Below are 18,451 nucleotides of genomic sequence, written 5' to 3' on the forward strand. Positions count from 1 at the left end.
TGTCTTAAAGACTTGGCGCATCGATTTTATGAGAACCAGTCCCCGTGATTAAGTTGATGAGCAAAGCAATTTAGACCCTTAAAATGTCACGTAAAATTATTTTCTGAGCGTTTCACAATTGAAATATGCAATTGTATACTTCAGCTTAATGCTTAAGAAAATTTTCAGATTCTAATCTGTCATCAATCACTATGAGATGGTTCTCTTTAATATTGGCAACCATTCCGGTAGAGTTAGTGTAGATCGTAAAGATGGTTATAGGTTTAAAATCGTCGTGCAGGTCCATAAGTATTATCGTTTCTGGATTCCGTTTTTTAAGAATGAAGGCTAGCTGTATATGCCGATAAAATATCTTACGACAAAATTTTAATAACTTCCAAAGAAATTTCTATTCATATGTATGGTAATCGAACACATCGCAGGAAGTAATACGTAGTTTAAAACTATTAACATTTTTTCATTACGTTGACATTGGCGCTTAACGATGTAAACGCCATCTCCTAGCCTGAAAAAGTACCAAAAAATTTCTACTCAAAAAGTTGACAAAGACAGTTGACTTTCGAAAAATTCTTAATGGCGAATTCGCCCGATTTCTGCATCCGCGGCATTTTATGTTTTTTCAGAAGCTTGTCGTACATACGTAATCTATAATTGTCTTCTAGTGACTGAGAATAATTTCCAGTGCCTGCAATATCAGCTAAATTTTAAGCAATAGGCGTCCTCTTCGCTCGGTTTGTGCTGTGCATAAGGAAATGGCTGACTCGTTGTGGGAGGATAGAGATGTTCGATTTGATATCCCCAGCCGGCAAGGACTAATGATAATAATTTATTGAACAAATATGGTTTGATTTTTTATGCATAATGTTTATAATATTCATTTTTAACAGCCACCTTACAATGAGGCTGGGGGAAAAGACTTTGGATGTGATCAATTCAGTAGAAGATACTAAAGGAAATATGGGTGATAATGGGCGCCTAGTCGTTACTAACTTAAGGTTGATCTGGCATTCGTTAACTTCTGCGAAAATAAGTATATGTGAGTTCATCTTTTTTCCAAATCTCGTATAATTGTGTGCTCGATGAGCCTATAATTAAACCATAATTCTATTTTAGCAATAGGATGGAATTGCATTCTCCAAATGATCCAAAAATCTTATAATACGGTAAGTATATGGAAATAGTATGTGTTACAGGGGTAATTAGAATTGATCTGAGTTAATAGGGAAGTTTTCCGCAGAGGCAACACGGAGAGTCAGACGTGGTACAGTTGTTGGCTAAAACTACTGATATGAAATTTGAGTTTATATTCACAAACTTGATGCCAAAGACATTAAAAGATCTCTCATCAGTCGTTTCTGTTCATAAGTGAGTATGTTTTTCTAATTGTGTACATAATAATTTTCATTAGGTGTTCCTTTCAAATCAAGGTAAAACTCAATTGAATTTTCCAGTGATGATGAAATGAAACTCTTGAAGAACCTATTGTTTCATTACAGAGGTCATTCTTTGCACAAGTTAATGGTAAAGGTCTTTGATGCTGTCTGGTGTGCATGGAGTTTCTTATGAATCTCTTCGGCATCTCCCCCCTCTCGATTTGCTCTTAAAAATCTTCAACTCACGTTGAGATCTAGTCTCTTTCATTCTATGCATAAATCATATTTTCGTCGTCCCCCTCCTTATATTTTTCTGTGTGGCAATATATTTATTATACCCTCTTTAAATACTGCACCCTCCGTTCGTCCAATCTGTGGGGAACGTTAAGTCAAGTTTAAATTTCTGCGTGAATCTACAATGGATTTCACTCAAAATTTCCTTAAAAAGTACCTGTCTTGTTCATTATTTCTATTGGCTTGGAAATGTATTGAGGGTCCTAATTCCAAAATAATCTGTGTCGGATTGAATTATTTCTAATCTCAATGGGTGTTTTCAGCTTCTCTTAGCTCAGTAATCGGTTCGTAATGACACCGAGATCACTTGGTGAGAGGATACAGAATGCAATGGTACTCAGCATGGCTGTCACTCGTATTCCTCCCTCATGCTCCATGGTGGTCAGTAGTGAGTATGATGTTTCTATGCTCACTAAACTGGTGACCAAGGGCAGATCCCGGAATATTTTGGGAGGGGTTATACAAAGGTCTGATAGACAGTCTTCTCGTATTTGAGATTAAAAACAATGTACGACAATTAATGTACAAAATATTATCTTTATTAAAGTATGAAATTAATTGATTGAAGTACACAAATTGATAAATCAAAACGAATGTAATAATGGCTGGATTAAAAATTTTCTCTATTTCTCGTATGGAGGGGCGTCTGCTGCCCTGAACCGCATATGCCGGTGACTACTCAGTGCTGTGTGCTCAGTCCCATGACTTCAGAGTGCTCACTTTCTCATTTTTCCAAACTGAGCACTCAGTGTGGCTGAATGCTCCAAAATTGAAACAATGAAAGGCTCTGAAAAAAATTGCTGCTCCCATTGTTTATTTATTTATTTACATATTTCCATTACCCCCCAAAACAGCACAATGAGGCCTTTACATCAGGAGTTTTTAAACAATCAACAGCAGACGCTCACACACACCCATGTCCTGGAAGAGGCAACCTATCCAGACGGGACTCGAACCTGCAACCTTCAGTGTGGTAGGCGAGGAACAATCGCCACCGCGGCCGACATCCGTGTAAATCGAGTTTAACCCATAAATGTTTGTTTTTTTGCAGTTTTGAAAGAATTTACTCACTTTCCACTGCATTTTTTGTAATTCAAAGATAAATCTTTCTGCCCCTGATCAGAAATACTCTCCACAAATTTTATCTTAGGCCTCACCATGGCTAAGTATCAACTGTCTGCCTATTTTTCATCTGAGGACCTTCGCTTGCACATCCTTGATGGATCTTAGTTTTGTCTGTGCTTTGCCAATAATTTCTTCGTGTGTGTTCTCTGCATTAGGCCTAAAGTTATCATTAATCTCTCAGTTTGAAATTTATCTAAAACCTTCATGCCACTTCATCGGTATATGGGGTTATGGTAGTACATAGTCCGATGTTTTACACAATTGTACTGCTATGCATCTGCTGATATTTAATTCTAGACCCCACTCCTGACTCCATTTATGAATATTGTTCAGTCCAATGCGAGGATTTTCTAGCTGAAATTTCACTATTAGATCTCCTAACTTGTGATAGATACCAGTGTCCACAAGTAATCATATTTTACCCAAAATTTAATAACTGAGCTACGTAAATATGTACAAGGTGTCATTTATACCTTTTCCTGAAATCTCTTTTTACCCTCTTTCCTCCAGGCCAGGAATAATTATTGGAAGAATTTTTATGCGTAACTTGTATTTAAAACATTGAACGATCATTTATATACTCCTAGTAATTTCTGCATCAATGTTTAGTATCAGCAATGTCTTCTGCATTGTTTTAAGTCAAAATTTCTGTGGAAGAAAATTATAGAAACTAATATTAAACTTCATTGTGAGATAAATCCTTTTTCCTAAGTCCAGAACATTGTGTGTGCCCCTCTTAAGGCTATTGCTAAACTCATGTGTATTTATAATCCCTAAATTCTGCAAAAATCAATTGAGTTATACCATAATTTTACTGGAAGCAACTATGAGTTTTAAAAATATTTGCATTTGGAAAGCTCACCTCACCAAATTTTCACTATCACAGAAGCCACTTTGCTCATATTATTACTCACTTTTGCATTAATTCTTCTGCACTCAGTTGGTCTTTTAATTTCTTAACTCTCGTGCAGGTAAATAATAGCTAGATTTCTTGCTTTGAGTTTCCTAGAGTATACACTCACTCTATGCACTTTTTGAATGTTACAGGTAGGAGGCAATGTCTCAATTTTTTCTGATCTAAGGAGGAAAACTAATGTGAATGTGTGACATAGTCCATTTATCTTTTTTACATTCTATGAATTAGCAGATGCTTTCAAATTCTGAAGTTTTTCAACTAATTACAGTAAATAGGTAATAGGGTAGTTTCCTTCATCAAAGAAAACGAAAGGCATTGATTGCGATTTGTTACCCACCATAAGTGTATTCATAATATACAAATTATTTGGTTTTAGAAATCCCAGTTTAGACGAATGGCAAGGGTCAATTTTATACTCATTTGAAAAGGGCCAGATTGGCACCCATGTGATGCCACTCCACGTGACGTCACAGGGACCTAGTTTTCTATATGAGTAGATAGGAGTTCTACATCGTCTGAGATTACCAATGCATGCATGGGGCACAGAGCTTAGGGAAACATCTCTTAATAATCACCTTTTAAAACTGGCTAAGGTCGGAAAGTTTTCTTCGTTTGATAAGGTATTAATAATCCTTATTTAAGCCAAGCACTACCAGCTAGCATGGTACTCTGCTACCTGCTAGCATCCTGCGTCATATCAGCACTCAGAGCCTCGCCCCAAGGTCACCTCACTTGCGGCAGCGGGAACCAGAACGACGTCACGCAGAGTTTTCCCGGCATTCATACTAACCCGTCGCGTTTTCGCGCGCTTGAAAATATTCACTTTTCATTTGATCGCAAAAAATTGATATCGTCATTTAAAAATCTAAAAGCATGAAATATGTACTCCAGGAGTAATAATCTTTCGATTGAGGCAGTAAAAAAATAATAGGAAACCACCCTATTGTACAATCTCACTCTCTTGCCCCCGGGCGTTCGACCAATGGGCTCAACCTGTTCACTGTAATCCATCAACGTTCTTTACCTTGCTTAAGATTTCAAACTTCATGAACATTCTCCTTTGAGGAGGCCTGCTTGGCAGAAGAAACACCAGGCGTCGGAGATCATTCTTGGACACTTACAACCCTTCTTCCCTTCCGTAACTCCTGTGTGTTCGACAGTCACTGTCGTAAGCGATATCTTCACAAACCTGTGAGTGTTTGTGTCCCTCGTGGAAATTTGCTCCTTAGAACAATCGTGCGAAAGATCCACAAAGAAAAAATCATCCGCCTTGACCGGGATTTGAACCCGAATCCCCCGATTTCCGGTCGAGTGCTTTAGCCAGTTAAGCTACCGAGGCGTCATTCTTCCCTGTGGATATTTGTGGACACTACCGGACTAGGTGTCACTGGACTGCTGGGCATATGATGCCACAAGCAGTCCAAATCGTGCGCACAGCGCCACAGCCAGAGAGCAGGCCCGGACATAGAAAACAAAGAGGTGTTCGTTCTTGACTAGTTTTTAAAGTATACCGGGACTAGCGCAGTGATAACTTTTACTGTAAAAGTTATCACTGAAGCTATTCCCGGTATACTTTATAAACTCCTTAGAACAAATCCGCGAGGTGTGTGAGTGTGCATTTCCCAGGTTTATATTTTTTGTCTATTTCTTTAGTGTGAGTGGGTCACTGGTGTAAGCGTAAGCTTTTAAACCTGACAATGAGTGTGATTGAGACCTATGCAGAATTTTGTTTCTTTGTGCAAATCTGCTAGGTGAGTGAGTGAGCTTTCGCGCTTGTTTGTTTCATTATGTTTCAGTTTAATTTTTGTGTATCACCCCACTGTCATCCTTACTTCCCACACACACGCACACACCCCCACCTTTTTTGCCCAGCAAAGAGGACAGGGAATTTATTCTCTATCAACTAATCACATTATGAATTCAATAAAGTAAAAGAAGTTGAAATAATACTTACAATGGGTTGATATTTTTGCCAATATTACAGAAATTTTCCAATTTCACTGAGAAAATTGTCTTGCTGCTCTGTTTTCAAAGGTTTACGATAGTATGTATGTAATTTAAATATATATTTCCGATAACTTACTGGTTAGGCTTGCCATATCTCTGTGGAAATGAAGAAATTTGAGTTCAAAGCTAGGACTCCTGAGATCCCAGTTCTTTGAAATACCTTGTTATTGCCGAATCTTGATATACTGTAATACTCTTCCCCATCAAAGAGAGTTCTTGGCATTTATTTAACTGAGTTATGAATTTCGGAGACGATCTGAAACTGTGAGGGAATTTGACCATGCCTTATGCTATTACCATAGGTCTCTATGGGTGTGTTCAAACGAGTCGAATCGTGCCGTTGAGGGCACGGTGCCTATTTCAATCCGGCCTGGCAATGCACCGTCTATGGCGTGAAATACAGACAATGCTACATTGAGGACGCTTTCAGACGGTATGACTTTTTGCCAGCCGCCATTCACTTATTCAGGCGGCTTTTAGAGTTTCAGATGAGACGTCTCTTTGCAATGCCGTGTGCCATGCCGGGAACGGTGGCTGGCAGAATATTTTGTCGTCTGAAAGTGGTCTTACGATTGAATTATGTACATATACAGTAATTCTTCGACATACGAGTAAGATGCATTCCCAGGGCTTGTTTGTAAGTTGATAAACCTATGCAAGGCATTGAAAAGTTTTGTTATCCTGTGGAATGCAACGCCGCATTACAATTTTGCGTTTACTCACGGCCTCTCACTTTATCCATGGTGTCGCTGTACCGGCGTGTTGAGCAGTTTATTGTTGAGGTCATATTAACTGTAACAGTGAAGCATACGAATAAGTTGTCTATTGAAGTAGCAGTTTAAGCTACTTCTCAGGATACAGAATATATTTTGAACTGACTCACAAGTTACAACAAATTAACGGATGATGTTGTTAGAAGTTGGGGGAGTTTCACTGTTGATTCTGGTGCTATGCAGTATGTGAACTGTGCTCCAAGCATATTTTGCCTGGCGCTTCAAAATCGACATCAACCACTACTGTTTTCAGTGAATGTCCGTTCATTACTGCAGGCAATATTTTTGCCACAAAAAGAATAGATTAGACCCAGGTAGGGTAAAATGTTGAATTTTTTAAATTAAAGCCTGGAGGAAGAACCAGTGGCTGGCTGATGTAATGTGACATATTGGTCAATCATGCATGCTTTTACAACATGTTGTTTTACTTGGTAAATAAAATTATGGAGGAACCGGACTGGTACCGAGAACCATAAACAATTAATAACAGACTCATCCTTAGGATATAACATTTAAAATGTGATAGTTATGGCAGATCAAAGTCGACTTCCAACCATGCTTTCAGGATCATCAAAAATCACTCTTAAGTATGTTGCTGGCAGTTATTTGAATTTGCTTCTAAACACGGTAAAAGTACTGGAACCAAAAAAATTTCAAAGCCAACCTAACAACATCATTTGATTTAGTTACAATCTTCTATTTGAAAGATTGTTAAATTAGTGCACCAGAGATAGTAAGAAATGGCATCACCTCCAGTAGCATACATTCTTAAAAATAAAGATTTAGTAGAGATTCCGAAAAGACGATTTCCCATGAATACAGCAGACTGGAACATGCTCTGCTGATGTCATGGTAACATCAGTAATCTATCTGCTGCAATTTTTATAGTTCCAAAGATTCCCCTGTTAGAGTTCAATTGGGGTGAGGAAAATATTACCAAATTTTGGTATCATATCTGACTTTGAAACGAGACTGGCCTGTCTTCCCAGGTGGATTGCAGCCATCTCCTAGTGGTGTGTACAGAATAGGTGGTAAACTATAGGACAGAGTATGGCTACGGAGGACTAAGGCAAGTGCCTATTGGGGCTTTAGCTTAATGTCTTTTTTGCTGAAAACATTGTAGAAGGTAGTTGATAGGCATATCAGAGATGGCCCTCTTCAGGGTCATCCTTTCCATTTCTATGAACATAAATGCTAGAAGGGCAGATCTGTCAAAATTACACTCCACAACCTTGCCTGTAGGCTGGAGAATGTGTTGAAACATGGATTGGGAGCTTTCCTGATATCAAGGGGCCATTCAGCAATACATCTTTTGACCAAACCTGCCTGGTGGGAGAGAGGCGTTGTGGCTAACCTGAGGGGGAGGCTTGTGACTGTGATGTAAGGATGTCTACAAGAACATGGTGGTTTACTATCTTACCTCACTAAAACTGGTTTATTTATGCAAGAATGCACTGATGATGTTGTAATCTTGCTTTCTGGTGAATTCCTATGTATGGTATGTGGACTCATGCAGAAAACCTTAGGCAGAACTCTTTAATGTGCGGTGTGCTGAAAAAGGACTAAGTTAACCCATAGGACACCAATCTTGCCCTTTTCACCAAGAAGAGGAAAGAGGGATTTATTTCTACCTTCCTCACTGGAAAGAGGTCACAGCCATCATGGTCAACTATCTTGGAATCATTCTAGACTCCAAACTTAAATGGGGAGAGCATACTGACAGTCAACTCAAGAAAGCATGTGCCTATCCATTAGGGCGGATCGGAAAAATCGATTTTTTTCAAATCCATCTGGCCCAATGAAAAAAAGTTGTGGGACCGATCAAAAATAAGGCCTGAAAAATTTGAGACCTCTAGGTGAACCCCTGACCCTCGCTCAAATGCAATTTAGGGGGGAGGGTCGAAATTCGTAAAATATAGTGTTTAATGGTCATTTCCTATAGATTTTACCGAGTTACTTCCCTTAAGGACCAAAATTTCGTGCATTTTGACATATCCGACACCGTTTAGCCACAAAATGCCTAATTTGAGTCCGCGTCCGCGAAGAAAATATTCCAACGCCCACGCAGCGTCGCGGAAACTAGAGCCATAGGCCTATCCCTTCCCCTCCCCGTTCGCTTCTCCCCCTCCCACGCCTCCAATACAGCAAAATTCATCCCGCGTATGCTGCTGGGAGGTCGTTTATCTTTTATAATATAAATCGGAAGATGATAGAAGGTAATAAAGGAAGCGTAGTGAGACGACTTGTCCCTTATTAGGCGCCTCGTCGGCGTTAAACAAATCGATGTTACCAACTTTTAGAAAAGTGATGAAATATTTTTAGATCCGAGAACGCAGGAAAGGAGTCTACGGTCTATGAAAAGTCCTCTCGAGTGGCTAGAAAGGTGTGCAAACTTTGGATATACAGACAGTGGGGAGACCTAGTTTCCTATAATTCTGTATTGTATGGTGGAAAAAGATATGTAAACACTGTCAGGAGTAAGCTCAACCACCTACATAGAATGGCCTCTATGGGCATTACAGGAGCAATAAAGACAACTCCAACCTTAGCGATGGGACTAGGGTAGTTTCCTTCATCAAAGAAAACGAAAGGCATGGATTGCGATTCGTTACCCACCATTAGTGTATTCATAATAAACAAATTATTTGGCTTTATAAATCACAGTTTAGACGAATGTTAATTCAATTTTATCCTCATTTGAAAAAGGCCAGATTGGAGCCCATGCGATGCCACTCCACGTGATGTAACAGGGACCTAGATGTTATCCGAGTAGATAGGAGTTTACATCATCTGAGATTACCAATGCATGCATGGGGCACAGAACTCAGGGAAACATGTCTTCATAATCACTTATAAAAACTGCCCAAGGTCAGAAAATTTTCTTTTGTTTGATAAGGTAATAATAATCAATATTTAAGCCAAGCGCTATCTGCTAGCAGGGTACTCTGCTACCTGCTAGCATCCTACGTCGTATCAGCGCTCAAAGCCTTGCCCCAAGGTCACCTCACTTGCGGCAGCGTGAACCAAAACGACGTCACACGGAGTTTTCCCAGCATTCATACTTAGCCGTTGCATTTTCGTGCGCTTGAAAATTTTCACTTTTCATTTAATCCCGAAAAATAGATATCGTCATTTAAAAATCTAAAAGCGTGAAATACTTCTATAGAAATATATAATAATATATATAATAAATACATAGTAATAATCTTTCGATTTAGGCAATAAAAAAATAACAGGAAACCACCCTATTCTCTTGCAGTGGCACAGCAAGGGGAAGTTTTGTGGGTTAAAACCCTCCCCAGAGCTCAGAGAAATTTTTAAGTTTAATCCATTTTACTTAATTGGATTGATATTACTAATAGAATAGTGTAAGGATTAATAAAATATCCCTCAGAAAGCCGTAAAACTCACCATTTTGAACCGTTAATCTTAAAATTCCGCAATCTATTAATCTCGCACCTACTGCTTATCCTGGTGGGTATTCCATACCCCCACACGCCCCCATATTAGTTGCACCTAAACCCCACCCAGCCTTATTTCTTAGCTGTGCCCCTGCTCTCTTGTGCTCTGCTCTATGTTGAAGGGGAATGTAAATAAAATAAAATTTTCCCTGGTTCTAATGCACTCCTTCACTAACATTGACCCCTCAAGCGTGCACGACGCAGCATATGTGTCCTCGCTATTCCATTCCTATACGGTGCTTTAATCATAGGTATTTAAATCGCCCAGGGTGCTTTAATTCGGAGGCACTGAAGCTTTTCTGCAGGCATTAATTAAAATATTTTTAGCGTCATAATCGATCACCGCAAAAATTTCAAATAATTATATTATCTAAAAAATTGTTTGAACTTGATTATTATTAATACGTACTTACCATTTTCAGCGCCGTTGACTTTTTCCTGGGATCGGGTTGGTGTGTTGGCTAGAGTGTTGGCTTCTCACTCGGTGGGCTCGGGTTCAAGACCCAGCAGTGGCAGAGAATTTTCAGAGACTTCCCGATCCCTGCTCGAGTGTCGTGTGGAGGACATTTCAAGCGCAACACTCCGTCCGTCGGATGGGACGTTAAGCCGTGGTCCCCTTGGCACCTTTCGTTAAGAGCAGGCTAATGCCGATGCCGGGTTTCTCTCCACCCTTCCTTTCTTACCATTCCCTCATGGTGCAAATGACCTCAGCTGTCGGTCGCCTTCTCCAAATACCATACCATACCATAGACTTTTGCCTGCTCCCTGTATGCCGTGTTTAGTAGTTCAACAGTCTGTGGTGTTTCTCAAAACAGGGTCCTACACTGGTTCCTGGGCAGTTTTACATCTATATCTTGTCTCATATATCTTTATGTTTTTCTCGCTCACTACACACTTTCTTCTTTCAACCCTATATGTTTCAATTTGTGGGTTTTGTTGAAAAAAAAAATGCTGTCTGGTCGATCGAGCACATTCTGTATTGGTATCCGAGAGCCGTCCTTTGTGCTGTTCTAAATTCTGTCCTGCTATAATTTTGTTCACTAAGATTCAAATATTCACTAATGGGCAAAATGTTGTAGTGGTAAGGATCTCTTTTTACAACTTCTTTCCTCTTTCCATCTACAAAACAGAGAAAGTTGGTGAGCAATGAAAACCTTTCCTTTCCCATTAAATTAAGAAAAAATTGAGTTTCAAATACATGTTTTCCGATAAAATAGATTCTGAAGCTTAGTTTCTTATTTATTCCCATCGATATGAGCAAACCTAGAAATAGTGTTATTTCCAGCAGAGTTGTGGGGACCCACTTTTGAAAGCGCAATTTTTTTGCTTTGGAATTTTCTTTGTAAATTTTCAAGAAACTATGCCACATAGCGGTTTGTCTCAGTCACTAAAATTGTAATTATTTCATCATCAAAAAATAACTCCAATTCCAAGGATCCTTTTTAGACGAATAGGCGATATTTTTTTTCAACTAAATCACACACAAAGGTTAAGGGCGCGTCTTCACAGCCGATCTCTTCCCAATTATTTTCTTAAAAATTCACAGAAAAATGAGATGGTTTAACTCTTTGAACATGGAGTCAAGGGAGTATCCAATTGAAACTTCCAAAATAGTATCAGAACATTCTGCACTCTTATATTCCAGAGCGTCAAGCATAGGCTCATCGGACCACTCACGAGAGCTAGAAGGTATGGTCAACTAAGGAGGGGTTCAGATACGGAAGGGGCCCAAGGCCAAAAAAAATAAAACCACCTAAGCAAACGTAGGTGTGAAAAAACTCCAGCCCTCAGCTTCCAACGTCATAAATGAGATACCAGATGCTGGCAGTTCTTCTAGGTTCCGAAAACTATTGAGTGACAATGCCTGGACGGTCCAAGCCTTCACTATCATTGCCACGATGAAAGAGAAAGGAAAAGATGAGACAGAAGAGCAGATGATAATGAACCCCAGAGGAAGGCATTCAGCATCCCCACATAGAACACACAATCGCTGAGAAAGCACATAAATCAGAGCGTAAGTGGAAGACTATCTTCCATGAGCGTCCACCAGACGCCGCTCCTAGAGGAAGCATCCTGGCATCAGCTGGAAAAAATATTCTGAAAAAATGTTAGCCTTAGAGCCACCTCTGGACTATCTGGTAATACATACATATTAGGAAACACTGCAAACTTTTCACTTTTTTAATGAAATTTTGAAATCTTAGCTGAAAAGTACTGCCTGAAGATCAACACAATGAAGTGAACCCATAAAATGGTCAAGTTGAAGTTTATTTGGGTCATTGAGACCACCAAAAACCAATTTTTAGCTCCTGCTGCAGAGCAATTAAAAAATAAATGTTATTCCAATCCATCCAATTGTGCAAGGAAATTTGGCTGTTCATATGTACTACATGAATTATGAATCAATATAGGTAGTTTGGGTCATAAATATTTTCATCCAGCTCCTTGATTAGCTAATGTAGGTGTAATGCTGTGATACAAAAACAAATCAATTTTATAATTCATTAGTTATGATCAGAGTCTATATTTGCTGTTAGTGTTGATGGCACATTTAATCTTAAGTGAATACAATGTTTTGAGTTTGCAAAGCACACCATCTCAAAAATGCAGTTGACGAATTGGTTGGGTGTGCAAATAACCGAAATGCAATCCAACACAGAACACATTTAAAATCACCCAGTAATTACATGTAAAAAACTTGAAAGGCATTGGACAAATCATGTAGTCTCCGTCAGGACTTGCTCCTTGTTGCTCGCATTGTATTGGCTGCCAGGGAAGAGAGAGAGAGAGAACCACAGTAGGCAAAGGAGGGGAAGTTATCCTTTCTTGGATGGGCTGGGAAGGTTGTATCGACTGTGGTATTAAGAAAAGTTTTTGAAAGCAGGAAAAAAATAGGCTGCTACCTCAAAAACCACTGTTAATTAAGGGTAAAAGCACTATCTCAAACATAGGATGTGATCATCGAACTTGGAATCTTTTGATACAGGTATTTAGAATCTCACAATCTGTTTGAGGAGAGAGAAAGTTTGTGGGGGCCATTGGCTGTGGCCATTTTTAGCTCAGGTTTTGTAATCAGGACAGTGGAATTTTGTAGAAATGTCTATGTTCCATCTATCTGGTGGTTTTTTCATAATTTTTCCTTATGCTGCATTTCCTTAACGTCCTACAAGTCACTGTGTTTTCGTAAAACAGTAAATGGGTTTGACAGCTCTGAGGCATTACTTTTAAGTTCTGTGAATGAAGAATAATATGACTTTCACATGGTGCACATTACTCAGTAGCTTATATGCTTTGCTTCATACTTACTTCTTTCACTTTTTTTTGCTGAAAATCATGGTTGGTTGTCTTTATTGGTTGTAAATTCATCATCTATCCAAATTTAATTACTACCATTATTGATTTTAGTGCATGTTGGACTTTAATTGGTTAAAATTTAAATATTTCCTATTATAGGTCGTATGTGTCATCACGGATGTATAGAGAACTTAAACTCAGGGGAGCTCTTTTAAATGGTCGGCAGCTTAAAGTTCTTCCCCTTGAGAAAGTTATATCAAATGTCAATGGAGTTTGGAACCTCTCTAACAATCAAGTAGGCTATTCAAAATTTTTATTTTTACATTCTTTTCTCACATTATTAATCTTTTTAGATGTTGGTGCAAATAATGAAATTTTCTTTTAGGGAACACTGGGAACATTTATCATTACTAATGTTCGCTTGGTTTGGGTCTCGGACACAAAGGATCAGTTTAACATATCAATTCCATATTTACAGATAATAAGGGTAAGACTTTTTGCTAAAATTATGTGATATTCATTTAAATAGCAGTTCAAAGTACCATAGAATCACAAAGCATGTTAGAACTATTTCGAATGCTATCTTTACTGAATGAGCAGTTGTAGAATTTACCAGCACAAAATTATTTTATAAGACCAGGTGCTATCACACTAACCATTATCAAAACCTCCCGTACATTATTACTCTGCTATAATTGTAGTAGAAACAATAGGTACCATTGCTCAAACCAGGGCATAGTTGTATCATCATATGTAGTTATTACTATCAGTTGAAATAGTAAATAAATTAGCGACTCTTGCTCGTATTGCTATTCTACCTTCTAATGGCTAACCATGGCTAACCCTTGTTGACAAAAGATCTAAAATTAACTACCCTGGTAGTTGTTCTGAGATGATTCACTTTGAAAATATCCAAGTCTTAGGCCGTTTTCCAATCCACGTAGTATGCTCTCATTCCCTCGTTCCCTTTCTCCCTTGCACCCTGAACCCTTACAAATGCTCTACTGGCGCCATACAGTGTGACTGGAAATAATGCGAACTATTGTCAGCAACGAAATGTGAAGTGCAGGGTCGGGTTAGGACATCTTGTGGTTGATTTAAGAATTAATTTCACCCTACTACTCGGTTTATTTACGTTTTTAATTTAGACTGCATAGTATTTTGACTTTTCTGGACCGATTGGACGCTCTCTCTTCACACAATAAACAAAAAATTACTTACAACTCCAGTTCAAGAGTTCCGAGTTTTCCATTGCCGCCATTTTGACGTCCACTTCCTACGAGGGGAAGGTAGTGAGGGAGCATCCACGCTCCCTTGCTCACTTACCCTTCGTTCCCTTGCGCCCTCGCCGATTGGATCCACCCTTGCTGTCGTCACATCCGTAAGTTGACGATCGAAAAGTGCACGGAGGGTGAATAATTGCGAATTGGAAAACGGCCTTAATTGCCTCCCTGGGCAAAGTTAGAAATCTCCCCCAAACAAGGGCAAGAGCCAACAAACTCCCTCAAAGCTCTACGCATGATCAACTCTCGGGTTTTTTGCTGTGGGTGTTTTGTATGTCATGTATGGTTCCAATGTAAGGCTTGGAGTAGCTATGCTCATGGGCAGCCAGGACAGATTAATGAAGTGCCCTACCTAAGTGTTCATCCTCTGAAGACCCTCCCCCTGGTATTAGATCTTTCAAATATGCCATAAAATTTCTTTTGCATCATATCCTCTTGTCTTTCAAGCATTTCATGAACTTAATTTTTATTTTCATTAAATGAATTTTTTTTTGTTCGGGACTTAAGTGTGTTTTGGGGCTATAGGGTATGCAGTCCAGCACAGCTATGATAATGTCTACACCATTTATCGTTTTAGTAAAGACTACTATATTAGCTCATTGATAGCTGAAATTCCTTGCAACAGACTTACGATTAGTTTTTATTTAGGATGATGGCTATTGAGGTGTGTGTTACGATTCATGGAATGAAAGTTATATTTCTGTCTTATAAAATCTATAATACTCCTCAAGGTTGGAGTGTATTAGTAGCTGATGTGGTCTCGCACAAATACTTTAAGGCTTGGCGTAATTATTTGCAACTTAATGAGAAATATCTTTGTCATGTATATCGCTTCCTACTAATTCATTCGCTTGAAGTTTTTTGTATAATTTCTCCCTGGGTTTGCAATGTTCTTTTTTTATTTTTTAACATCTGACAGCTAAAAGCACGTGAATCAAAGTTTGGCAGAGCACTTGTGATTGAATGCTCTGAGAGCAGTGGTGGATATGTTCTTGGATTCCGAATCGACCCAAGGGAGCGACTGGAGCAAGTTCTGGAAGAGCTAACCTCGTTGTTTGTTTCATATTCTCGTCGGCCCAATTACGGAGTGGAATATGTAAAGGAGGCAAGTGTAAGTTACTATATCTATGGGAGAAGGTAGCTTAAGATTCTTTTAAAGTTGGATCTGGTAAGTGGAGTTGCAATGGAATTTTCCCTTTGATTAAATGGGAGTTAAGCTTTATTTTCACTCATTATTGATTTATGTAATCTGGTGGGTTTGTTGTTCATATTCCGTTATTGTTTCGTTGGTCCTTCTGTCACATAAATATTCATATGCTTTCTTCCAGGATGGAAAACAAAAGGAAATGTCCAAAGATGATTATTTGAAAACTGATTTTGGTGGTGAAGACCTAGAAAGTGTTGAGGAGATACAAAAATTTTCAAATGCATACTCTGCTTATTTGGCTGATGGTCATGCCATTGGAAAGAGCCGCGAGCCAATTTATTCTAAAGAGCTTGGATTGGCAATTGAGAAACCACCAGATGGATTCACATTGAAAAGTTTATGGGAGATCATCCCAAGCAAATAGCTCAAATTAATTTCTAGCATGTATGTGATTATGTTTGAATTTAATTATTTTGTTATCTTTGCTGGCTTAAAGAGGCCTAGTCTTGAAAATCCCTAACTTCATACACATGTCACATAGGGAATTTTAATTTTAAATTCTGATGTATTCCATTAGGTATGGTTTGTTATGAATTTGTCCTCAAATATTACCATATATGCAAAATTTTATTTGTTTTCCTAATAAAGTGGGATATTTACATGAAAGATGTCTCTTGATTGACTTGTGGACTCCAAAATAGCCTTTTAGTTTAGCTTAATTCTCCTACCTTTTAATACTTGGCTTCATGTTGAGCCTCCTCCTAAGTGTGGAGTATTGAGTTTTTCAGAAAGCTGAGTTTATAGTTTGTACATTCATTTTCTCTGTTTAGTTGAAGGAGATTAGAATTTTTTTGTGAAAATCAATACATGTGTACACTGAAATCTGTAGCTGTGTTCAGCCATGGTGAGATAACACCTCTGATTAGTGAGAAGTGTGACATCATTAAACTGAGGTATGTTGCTTCAAAGAACTGATCGCCCAGCAATTGAGAGCATAGCTTAATATTTGTTGAGCTCTCACCAAGTGATAATGATGTCGCAATCAAGTAATCACTGGGCAAAGTGTGGCCAAGTGCACCCAGTCATTATATTCCGCTTGCTTTTTCATGTGTGATGGAAATAAAGATTAGCAAGTAAGTATTATAAGCAGCAGTTATATCCTAGCTACATAATTCTCTCTCAGCTTGAGATTTTTTCTGATTTTTTTGCATAGCAACTTGTGTTTATGTGTAAGAATTGTTAATTTATCAATGCCCAGCAGTACCAGATGTTATTAGCTGGTAATGTATGATTTGACTTTAACTGTATTATTTTTATTAATAGTTTTCAGGGTTTGTGTTATTATAAATCAATTATTGCATATCAAAGTGTATGATACTGAAAATTTTGCTTTTTTTGAGTTATGCCATACCAGTGGTGTGCAATGAGGTTAAGCTAGATCAGCTGAACATGCCCAGCGCTCACCAAGGCTTCCAGGCTCTTTTAACGTTTTGTAATGAGGAAGATGTACATATTTAACTTACTCTCTGTTCCCCTTCCCACACAATCCTTGCGTAAAATTCAGCGCTATCTACTTATTGTCTTGAATATATCTTGGGAGAACTGTGAGGTCGTTCAAACGGATATATTTTCACAAATTCTTAACCAGACTTATATTGAACGGCCCTCTGAAAGGAGGAAATATTTCCTCTTTTTATTACTGCTTAAGGTAAAGAGTTTGATATGAGACTTTTGCCATCGCCTAAAAAAATTCCCTCGAGAGCATCTTTGACTATCAGGTTCATCGAGTTTGTCCATAGCCATGAATTTTTGCTGTACTGTCTATATTTATCCATCCATTCCCTATTCAATAAAAATTGAAGCATATTACCCATTTTAAGGAGATAACCTCCACGGGAGAGTGTAAAAATCTCACAAGAAATGGAAACTCTTGGACATTAGTTGAATATACATCTCATTTGCATTGAACAGGATTCCCAATTTCTGGTCAAGTGCTTTAGCCAGTTAAGCTACCAAGGTGCCATTCCCCCTCTCTGGATAATTGTTGACTATACCAGATAAGATGGTCTGGACTGCTGAGCATATTATGCAATTAGTAGTTCAATTTGTGCACACTGCACTACAGCCACAGAGCAAACACCTCAACGGTTCAAAGTTGACAAATTTTAGTATACTGGGACTAGCCATGGAGATAACTTTACGGAGTCACCCACTCTGCAAAAATTGTTGAAAATTCCACATAAAATGTCATTCACCTTGACCGGTATGCAAACCCGGTTCCAGGATCAACCATCAGGATCCCGGTCAAGGCGAATGATATTTTCACTGTGGAATTTTTGCACATTGCAGGTGACTCTGAAAAGTAATCACTGTGGCTAGTCCCGTTATACTTAAAATATGCATCTATTAATGGCATCATGAAGGTGCTATAACCTTGAAAGTCCTTTAGTAATTGCAGGATTACAAACACAGCTTTTAATAATTTTTACTCCCTTTGATCAATAGGAATGCTACAATCCCCATACCCCTCCCTCTATATACTGCTTTTGATAATACAAAGCATTTTCACTCTTTACCTACCACTCACGAAATTACTTAGGCAATGCAATCAAAGGCATACCCAGGATGAAAGCTAGGGGCAAGCCATGGTTATTCAAGTTGTAGGTAAGATTTAAGCACAGAAAAGGTGATTGAAATCAACATTTTAAGGAAACTGTAAAAGCTCTTTATTAATTTTTTAAATTATTTGCTTGGAAAAATATTGTTTTCCTTTAAGAC

General features: G+C 38.5%; 1 protein-coding gene across 2 annotated transcripts; it reads left to right on the forward strand.

The window, feature by feature from the left end:
• Window positions 1–566: 566 nt before the first annotated feature.
• Window positions 567–16,339, forward strand: LOC124165802 (Bardet-Biedl syndrome 5 protein homolog). Of its 2 annotated transcripts, none has more exons than XM_046543325.1 (8): window positions 567–805; window positions 888–1,036; window positions 1,114–1,163; window positions 1,238–1,365; window positions 13,403–13,538; window positions 13,629–13,730; window positions 15,446–15,637; window positions 15,855–16,339. In XM_046543325.1, the coding sequence occupies exons 1-8, from the start codon at window positions 753–755 to the stop codon at window positions 16,095–16,097; spliced, it is 1,053 nt and encodes a 350-aa protein (XP_046399281.1). In that variant the 5' UTR covers window positions 567–752; the 3' UTR covers window positions 16,098–16,339. The 2 variants fall into 2 exon arrangements, with proteins under 2 accessions (XP_046399281.1, XP_046399282.1); XM_046543326.1 differs by having other exon boundaries at window positions 15,446–15,631.
• Window positions 16,340–18,451: the final 2,112 nt, after the last annotated feature.

This window comes from Ischnura elegans, chromosome 9 (assembly GCF_921293095.1).
Source record: "Ischnura elegans chromosome 9, ioIscEleg1.1, whole genome shotgun sequence".
Lineage (NCBI taxonomy): Eukaryota > Metazoa > Arthropoda > Insecta > Odonata > Coenagrionidae > Ischnura > Ischnura elegans.